Raw genomic sequence first — 10,440 nt, forward strand, 5'->3', positions numbered from 1 at the left:
GGGTTGGCAGGGTACAAGATTGGTTTCTGACTGGTAGGGGGTTAGTTGGGGAGGGGTGCAGAGAGAGAGAGAGAGAGAGAGAGAGAGAGAGAGAGAGAGAGAGAGAGAGAGGGGAGGGGAAGAGGGGTAGGGAGTAGGGAAGAAAAGAATGGACCAAAGAAGTAAGAAAAAAAAGACAAGAAATATCATCGTCATCATCATCCCTTTCCCATCTTTCCCCAGAAACACAGACGCTCCCTTGTAAACTCCCCTTCGGAACACACTGTAGTCCGTCTATTTTATGAAACCCTTTAGGTGTGGCTCTATGTCGCAGGGCACGATGCCATGGCTGGTTAGTGGCCCCATGAGGTGACCCTCCAAGAGTGACTCGGTCTGACTTCGGGTCACTTCATTTGTCAACGTCGCAAAAACAGCGTCACCAAGTCTTATGCGATTTATACAAAGTCACTGTTTTAATCCTCAAAAAATAAATTGTTCATAAAAGCTATATATTTATAGAATTAAATCTATATAGAGTATTTGAAATTAGTGTAGAAGTAGTTAACAGCTAAAAATAAGAAGTTTAGTCTTTAAAAAGGAAGGTTTAGCAACTTGCGACTTCGTTATAGTCTTAGGAGACCGCGCCCAAAGTGACTTCCTAATATGGATGGACTAGAGTATACTAGACCTATCAAACCCCCTTTCCCAGTAATCCACAGTTGTAATCCCCAGTCCCCAGTAATCCCCCCCTAGTACCCAGCAATCCCACCAAGTCCCAGTGATTCCCCAGTCCCCAGTTATTAACCCAGTAACCATCCCAGTTCCAATGATTCCCCCAGTCCCCAGTTATTAACCCAGTAACCATCCCAGTCCCAGTGATTCCCCCAGTCCCCAGTTATTAACCCAGTAACAATCCCAGTCCCAGTGATTCCCCCAGTCCCCAGTTATTAACCCAGTAACCATCCCAGTCCCAGTGATTCCCCCAGTCCCCAGTTATTAACCCAGTAACCATCCCAGTCCCAGTGATTCCCCCAGTCCCCAGTTATTAACCCAGTAACCATCCCAGTCCCAGTGATTCCCCAGTCCCCAGTTATTAACCCAGTAACCATCCCAGTTCCAATGATTCCCCAGTCCCCAGTTATTAACCCAGTAACCATCCCAGTCCTAGTGATTCCCCCAGTCCCCAGTTATTAACCCAGTAACCATCCCGGTCCCAATGATTCCCTTGAGCATCAACCTCGCCTCTAATAAGGGTCAGACACATATATGAATGACCCCGGATGAGAAACAGGGGGACACATACATAACTCGTTACACATAAGGGGGGACAAGTGTATTAGTCCACATGTATTAGTGAACTAGACAAAAAAGGGGACACTTATACATAGGAGACATATATGAAAGCACTGGAAACGGTGACACATATACAGAAATTGATACACATAAGGGAAAACACATGTATGAAGGCAGTGAAAGAGAAAAAGGGGACACATTTAGAAATAGCTACACTGGAAATGGTGACATATGGGGGATACAGAAATTGATACACATAAGGGAAAACACATGTATGAAGGCAGTGAAAGAGAAAAAGGGGACACATTTAGAAATAGCTACACAGAATGGGAATATGGGGGGGGAGGGGACACATATAGATACACATAAGGGAAAACACATGTATGAAGGCAGTGAATGAAGAGAAAAAGGAGAACACATATACAGAGAAAGACACACATAATAGGGGACACATATATAGAAATAGCTACACAGAATGGGAATGGGGGGGGGGGAGGGGGACACATAGGGTGGTATTACAAGACACATTCGCTTCTCACAGTATCTATTTCTAAAGGTCAAAGAGGGGGTCAATCGGGTTCTAATGAGGGTTTCTACAGGTTCACGGGTCAGAGGAAGGGTCACACTATCACCAGGGTCATAGAACTACTCCTGGAAATGTCCACAACTCCTACGAAAGCCTTGTCAAATTAGTGTTCTTGGGGATGAAATGTCTCAAAATACGACTCATAGACAACATCACCACCAACATCGCTCACCCAACATCATTCTTTGTCTCTTTCCTTCTCTCATCCTTCAATCCTTTCCCTTCATCCACCACTAACACCACAACTACCCTTTCTATCTCTGTTACTCCTCTGTTGCCTCTCTCCCTCACCACCACCACCACCCTCAACACTCACCCAGCACGTCGCTCATCCTGTCCTGGTAACCGTTGATCATGAGGGGCTGGGAGTGGTCGGCCGTCACGATGATCAGGGTCTCCTCCGGGTCGGTCATCGATATGGCCGCGCTGATCGCCTTCTCGAATTCCAGCGCCTCCTCCAACGCTGACCTGTGCTCGTTGAGGTGGTGGGCCTTGTCGATGAGGCCGCCTGGGGGTGATGAGTGGGTGTTACGTGGGTTTGAAGTGGGTTCGTGGGTTACGTTAGGTTTGGTTAACGAATAATGGGGTGTGAATTTTTTTAGTTGATTTGCTGGTAAGATCTTCCCTTTAATCTCTTTTTGTGTGTATTTTCTTAGTCTAATATATCTACTTTGGAAATGAGAAAATAGTGAAATTGTAATTGTTGCTGTTTAAAGATTTTCTCTCTTCGCGGAGGGACCTTGGGCATCTGTTGGCCCTTGTGGAGGATGCCGGCAGACCGACTCTATCGGCTGACGCCGACCAAGTCGGTCTGACCATGAGGACTGAGGTGTCGCTAGGAGTTATATAGTTACCCTTAAAATATACCCGTTTTCTCTAACAGGTCTATTTTTCATTATTTCAATTATCTTGTATTTTTTTGTAGTATTTAGAGCTTTTAAGCTATAAAGCTTGTTAAAGGGGCCTTATTTCGTTAAGGGAATGGGTATAAATTGGTTATTAATAAGGTTTAATGAATAAAATATAGTGGTTTCGGTTTTGAAATAGTTCATCTTACAATGTGTACGTTTTCTTCTAGATCATCTCCCAAGTTTTGGCAATTATTTCGAGTTCTGTGTATTTTCTGCAGAATTTACCGTCTTCAAGCTTTACAAAATTAGAATAGGGCCCTATTATTTAAGGGAGTATGTATATGATATGAGTTTTAATAGATTTAACGAGAAAAACTTGTAGTCAGCCTAACAATTTCAGGGTAGACTTCTATAAAACTCCTCCTCCTCCTCCTCCTCCTCCTCCTTACCTTCGACGAACAGGAAAAAGCCGTTAGGATCGCGGCTGAGTACTTGCAGGGCCTTCGTGGTCATCTCCTCGAGGCTGGGGTTGGAGGTGTCCTGGTCAACGGCGTAGGACATGTGCTTCCAGTCAAAGAGTCCTACAGGAGGGGGGAGAGAGAAGGATGAGAATAGGACATGGGGAACGGAGGTCTTTGGGTAGGATAAGGAAAGGAGAGAAAGGGAGGAGGGAAGGAAGGAAGATTTGACGGCCGAAAATGTAGGATAAAACAAGAAGGAAAATGGAGATAGAAACGGAAGGGTACGATAAAAATTAGGGTTGGGGCATATGCTTTAGCTGTCCGTAATGCGTTTGAAAATATAAATAAACGACGACTAGACTAAAAATATAGATAAAACTCAAAGGCATTAATTTACTTTCCATGCTCCCTCATAGGTCCTGCATCACTGCTAAGCCTACATTTTTTTTTTTTTTTTTTTTTTTTTTTTTTTTACAACAAAAGAGACAGCTCAAGGGCACAAAAAAGTAAAAATCTGGCCAGAAATAAAGGTTCACATCTGGATTCATAGATCTAAAGGGTTTGAGACGGACGTGTTCACTACATGTCCGTGAATGACGCCTCGGGTTGGTTCAGTATCTCACGAATGGGAAACAATGTGGTGAAGGAGACCGGCGGAGGTTGTGTCCCTTTTCCTCCTTTTGGTGACTGACACAAAGGGCGGTTCTATAGCCTACATTAACCCTATGCGATAAGACCGGCGAACGCGTAAACATCAGCCAATGACCTCTAACCCGACACTCTCTCACTCTGTCTCTCTCACTCTCTTTGTCTCTCTGATCGGCGGTAACATAATCTCTCTCGCTGGCTTCGCATTTCGCCACGTGACTTCCAAGATACTGCGGGTACAGATTCTGTGGTAAATGTGTACCCTTAATAATTACTATAATTGGCCCATCACCATAATTCATACTAATTTACAATTTAGTCTACTAAATGGTCAGCGTGCTGGCGCGGTGTGCTGGAGGACCCGGGTTCAAATGCCGCCCACCACTATAAGCTTTAGTCATCGTCGAGTGGCTGAAGACTACACATATGTTGCCGTGATGACCACCTTTCAACCCGGACGAAACTTTTTCAAGAGGATCATTGGAAGCTACGGGAGGCAGCATGAGGCAGGCAAAACTAGCGCCACTGTAAAACACTTGCCTGCGCCACTAATTGACTAGGGCCGAAAAAAATATCCACAGGAAGAGAAGAAAGGTGTCGATGGGAAGAGGGGGGGGCTTCTTGTTGCAGTAGCACACTCGGCTCACAACCGAGAGAGCCCGGATTCGATTCCCGGGCGGAGTTGAAAATTGGGCAGGGCAGCTTTTCCGATACGCCCTGAGAACGAGAATAAAGGTTGATGAAGCTGGACACAAGGGCGACGCGGCACAGTAACTGACCCATGAGGTAGTCCGTGTTTGAGGTGTCGAGGGCCATCAGCTCGGAGCGGTGCCACACGTAGGAGGCGTTGCCCAGCCCCTGCTTCTGAGTGAGCCACGTCTCGATCAGGTTCTTGCCGTCGTCCCTCTTGCCGCCGTCGCCGCCTTCAGGGTCGTCCACGCCCTTGGGGGTCAGCTTCTGGCGCCCGCCCCCCAGGATCACCTAAAAGCGCGAGGGAAAGGTTGTGGTACTGCTTGTGTTATTTTTATGGATTGGTTGATTTAAAAAACGAAACTTTATGTATTAATTGGTGAAGTGTATTAACCCAGTAGCTGCGGGGATCATGTTTCTTAAAGGCCCTTCCCTCTAAGCGAGAAAAATGTGAAAAAAAATCATCACTCACGCAAACCATTTCATAATATATATCAAAGCATTTGTGATCAGTTTATGTATCATCTATTTTGGGGGTTTATATCATAGCAAAAATTTGGCCCGTCACTGCTACAAAGTAAAGCCACAAATTTGGCCCGTCGCTGCTACCCGGTTAAGCAAATTAGAATAAACGCCTTCCACCATACATATGAACAAAGCTTTCTATCCGTATGCTGTCCAACGTTATCATGCAAGAGTTAACCAGCATCTTTACTCTTTCATCCTATACGTACTTATACTGTCCAACTTCCTGATGCAAGAGTTAACCAGCATCTTTACTCTTTCATCGTACATAATTATACTGTCCAACTTCCTGATGCAAGAGTTAACCAGCATCTTTACTCTTTCATCGTACATAATTATACTGTCCAACTTCCTGATGCAAGAGTTAACCAGCATCTTTACTCTTTCATCGTACATAATTATACTGTCCAACTTCCTGATGCAAGAGTTAACCAGCATCTTTACTCTTTCATCCTACGTAATTACACTGTCCAACTTCCTGATGCAAGAGTTAACCAGCATCTTTACTCTATCATCCCAACTTCCTGATGCAAGAGTTAACCAGCATCTTTACTCTTTCATCCTACATAATTATACTGTCCAACTTACTGATGCAAGAGTTAACCAGCATCTTTACTCTTTCATCCTACATAATTATACTGTCCAACTTCCTGATGCAAGAGTTAACCAGCATCTTTACTCTTTCATCCTACATAATTATACTGTCCAACTTCCTGATGCAAGAGTTAACCAGCATCTTTACTCTTTCATCCTACATAATTATACTGTCCAACTTCCTGATGCAAGAGTTAACCAGCATCTTTACTCTTTCATCCTACATAATTATACTGTCCAACTTCCTGATGCAAGAGTTAACCAGCATCTTTACTCTTTCATCCTACATAATCGTACTGTCCAACTTTATCAAGCAAGACTTAACCTGCCCTCCCCAAAATTTACCTCCCCCCCTCCCCCCCCCCCACACACACACATCCCCCCATCCTTCCTCCCACCCCGGACCCTCCCCTCACCCCCCACCCCCTTACCTTGATGCGCGAGCCCGTCTCCCCCAACACGAGCTGCTCTGCAATGTCGTCACAGAGCTCCGTGTCGCCCGCCACGTCATTGATGTCGTCGTCACTCTCCCAGTGCCTGTGTGGGAGAGAGAGAAGGGGGGTGAGAGAGAGGGGAGGAGGAGAGAGGGGGGGAGGAGGAGAGAGGGGGGGGAGGAGGAGAGAGGGGGGGAGGAGGAGAGAGGGGGTGTGGAGGAGGAATAGAGGGAGGGAGGGAGGAAATGAGGTGAGGGAAGGAGATATTTAATTAACCCTTTTTCCCTTCTAACATTACTTTTCTTTCCTCATTTACCTTTCTCTACGTTCTCTCCCATTAACTGACTCTTTACCCCCTTACCCTAACCCTTTCTTCCTTTCTAATGACCCTCTTTGCTTCTCTAATTGCTCCCCTAACTACCCCTGGCTCACCTCTCTGCAGTGTGGGCGTAGTTGCCGGCAGGTGAGGCGTGGGTGACTCGGGTTACCGTTACGATACCTGTCGACCTGCCCGCGTCCTGTAGTGGTGATAGTGGTAGTAGTAGTAGTGGTAGTAGTAGGGGTGATAGTTTTAGTAATGGTTGTGGTAGTAGTGGAACTAGTAGTTGCAGTAGTAACACATACACACACACACACACACACACACACACCTGCATTTTTACACCCCTTCCCGCACACCTGAACCTTTCCCATCTCACACATCTCTTCCACACACCTTCCCACACCTGTTCCACACCTGCCACACACCTGAAAATCCCTTATAACTGAATAGATGTGGTTTCAAGACATTCACACACCTGTCATTTTACATATCCCATACTTGTCCCACAACTACCAAGCTTCCCCACATCTTCCACACACCTGAAAATAACTGAGAATGGACTAAATATGATCATGAAACACACTTACACACCTGTCATTTTACTCCTAGACCCTTTCCTCCTTACACACTCCCTCGCCGTGCACACCTGTTCCAAGCGTACTTGTCACACACCTGGAAATCCTCGAGAATGGACTAAGAGCGATTTCACAGTCCAACACGGTGTCTTCGTAACAGCCCGAACCAAACTATAGAATCCCATACAATCCAAAACGGTAAGGTCTTCGATGCCACACTAAATACACAAGACTTTTCCTGTATAGTTCCGTCAAATTTGTGAACTTCAATATAAACACCAAACACTATACAAGGAAATTTCGAAGGCTCTGGTATTGGTTTGGGAGCTTACTAACCCATCATGGGGAACTGTGGAACTGGCCCTAAGTATGGTCATCTCATACATACATCTTTCAACCTCACACACTCCTCTCACACACCTGTCGCACACCTGTCACACACCTGGAAGTCCCTGAGGATGGAGCGGGTGTGGTACTGCGGGGTGTTCATTGCGTTGCAGTCCGTGAGGGTGACATGCGCGTCCACCCCAATGGTCGCCTGGTTCCCCTTGACGCCGCTCAGGTACGCCGTGGAGCTAGCGGCCGAGTCCGTCACTACCTTGTCCGCGCTGTACGTCTGAGGGGGAGTAGGGTTAGGGAGTGAAAAGGGGTGTATGGGCGAGGTTGGAGGTTATTGCTGGGTTATGGAGGTGAGGTTATGAGATATTTGGGGTTTTGGGGTTTGATTTGTAGTTGTAGGGTTATAGAGAGGTTTAATATGGTATGGTGAGGTTGTGTGGTTTTTGGAGGGGTGAGGTTAGGAGGGCTAGGAGGTATGGGGTTGGTTTGGGATGGCGCTATGGGTGAGATTGGGGGTATGGGTTGGTGATGTTGGGGTTGGGTAATGTTAAGGGAAGTAAAGGGATGGGGTTATCGGAGGCAGAGTTTGGGGGTGGGGTTCAGCGTGAGATTTTGGGGGTTATGGAGTTTAAGGAGTTGATTGTTGGGTTTTTGTTTTCACACCTCTCCCAACAAGGAGGCAGCTCAAGGAGCACACAAAAAGGAAACACCCTTAAGCCGCTACTCGCTGCTCTAAAAGAAGAATCAAAGGTGGCCGAAGAGGTCATCAGGAGGTTGAGGTGATGTTGGTCTGTTCAGTGTTCAACACCCCTGTCCTTCCACATCATCCCTCACCACCTGTCCCAACACCCTGTCCCCCTGTCCCATCACTTACCTTTCCCAACACCTGTCCCTCACCTTTCCCAACACCTGAAATGCATACCTTTCCCAACACCCCTGTCCCTTACCTTTCCCAACACCCCTGTCCCTTACCTTTCCCAACACCCCTGTCCCTTACCTTTCCCAACACCCCTGTCCCTTACCTTTCCCCCAGCCCCTGTCCTTGCAACACCCCCAACACTGTCCCTCCACCTTTCCCAACACTTCCCCACCTTGTCCTCCACCCCTTTCCAACACCCCTGTCCCACCTGTCTTTCCCAGCACCCTGTCCTTGCAGCTGCTTACCCCTGTCCCTTACCCCTCCCAGCACCCTGTCCCTCTGCTTCCCCAACACCCCTGTCCCTTACCCCCCCCAACCTTACCCCCTTCCCTTACCTTTCCCCAACACACACACTGTCCCTCACCTTTCTATGCCACCCCTGTCCCTCACTTTGCTTTCCCAACACCTGTCCTTGCAGCCTCCCCTTTCCCCCTGTCCTTACCCTTACCCCCAACACCACCCCCTTACCTTTCCCAACACCCTGTCCTTGCAACTTTCCCAACACCCCCCTGTCCCCACCTTTCCCTTTGTGCACGGCATCCTTTTTAACACCCTGTCCTTACCTTTCCTAACACCACCTGTCCTTACCTTTCCAACACCCCTGTCCCTTACCTTTCCCCCAACACCTGTCCTTACCTTTCCCAACACCCTGTCTACCTTTTCCCAACCTTTCCCCACCCACCTTTCCTTATACACTGTACACCCTTACCTTCCTTCCTCATTTCTTTCCCCACCTACACACACTTCCCAACCTGTAAACCCCTAATGATACATATGTTCACACCTGACCTTTCTATACACCTTTCCCTACCACACCTCCCTCCTCCCCCACCTTTCCAACCTTTCCCACAACTCTATGTTCACGCCTTTTACCTCCACCTCAGCGACACTCCCACACCTCTCCCTCCCTCTCTGGTTTAAAGATACACTCAAACATCTGTCATTTTGCACCCTACCCAACTTACACATCCCTTCCACACACCTCCCCTCACACCTCCTCCTCCCTCCCTCACACACACCCTCACACACCTCTCCCTCCCTCCTTCCCTTCCTCACACCCTCACCTTGATCAGCGACGAGTAGGGGAACTCCTCGTAGGCCATCACCTGGTGCTCGAACTGAAAGCCGAAATCCTGTATTTTTAGGAGCCCGACCGCCGTGAGGTCGTGATGGAGAAGTGCGTCATAGGAAAGGGAGGAGTAAGATTTTACAGAAGGGGTTGTGGTAGAAGGGGATGCTTACGGAGATATTAAAGGGTTACAGAGGGATGTATGAGGATGTTGGTTGTGAGGTTGTTACTGAAGGGTTATGGAGGGCGTTACTGAAGGGTTGTAATAGGAGGGGCGTTACTGAAGGGTTGTAATAGAAGAGCTGTTACAGAAGGGTTGTAATAGAAGGGATGTTACAGAAGGGTTGTAATAGAAGTGGTGTTACAGAAGGCTTGTAATAGAAGGAGTTTTACAGAATGGGTCGAGATAGCAGGGGATTCTCATAAGGGAATGTACAAGCTAGAAGGGAATCGAGACAGGGCTCCACAAGGGTTTAAGAGGGATTGAAAGGTTTGAGAGAGTTGAAATAGTGGAGGAAATGTGACGCCAGACGGAAGGGGATTGACAAAAGGGGTACATTGGATAGAAGGGGGTTGACAAAAGGGGTACATTGGATAGAAGGGAATTGACAAAAGGGGTACATTGGATAGAAGGGAATTGACAAAAGGGGTACATTGGATAGAAGGGGATTGACAAAAGGGGTACATTGGATAGAAGGGAATTGACAAAAGGGGTACATTGGATAGAAGGGAATTGACAAAAGGGGTACATTGGATAGAAGGGAATTGACAAAAGGGGTACATTGGATAGAAGGGGTTGACAAAAGGGGTACATTGGATAGAAGGGAATTGACAAAAGGGGTACATTGGATATAAGGGGATTGACAAAAGGTGTACATTGTATAGAAGGGAATTGACAAAATGGGTACTTTGGATAGAAGGAATTGACAAAAGGTACATTGGATAGAAGGGATTGACAAAAGGGTACATTGGATAGAAGGAATTGACAAAGGGGTACATTGGATAGAAGGAATTGACAAAAGGTACATTGGATAGAAGGATTGACAAAAGGGTACATTGGATAGAAGGGGTTGACAAAGGGTACATTGGATAGAAGGGAATTGACAAAAGGGGTACATTGGATAGAAGGGAATTGACAAAAGGGGTACATTGGAT

General features: G+C 46.9%; 1 protein-coding gene across 1 annotated transcript; it reads right to left on the reverse strand.

Moving 5' to 3' along the window:
- Positions 1 to 2,145: 2,145 nt before the first annotated feature.
- LOC127006438 (membrane-bound alkaline phosphatase-like) lies at positions 2,146 to 10,224 on the reverse strand. Its single transcript, XM_050876389.1, has 8 exons — positions 10,194 to 10,224; positions 9,281 to 9,453; positions 7,401 to 7,574; positions 6,494 to 6,579; positions 6,059 to 6,164; positions 4,598 to 4,799; positions 3,159 to 3,290; positions 2,146 to 2,366 (listed from the first exon to the last, which is right to left on the reverse strand). The coding sequence occupies exons 1-8, from the start codon at positions 10,222 to 10,224 to the stop codon at positions 2,164 to 2,166; spliced, it is 1,107 nt and encodes a 368-aa protein (XP_050732346.1). The 3' UTR covers positions 2,146 to 2,163.
- Between the last annotated feature and the right edge of the window lie 216 nt (positions 10,225 to 10,440).

The sequence above is a fragment of the Eriocheir sinensis genome, chromosome 32 (genome assembly GCF_024679095.1).
Source record: "Eriocheir sinensis breed Jianghai 21 chromosome 32, ASM2467909v1, whole genome shotgun sequence".
NCBI lineage: Eukaryota > Metazoa > Arthropoda > Malacostraca > Decapoda > Varunidae > Eriocheir > Eriocheir sinensis.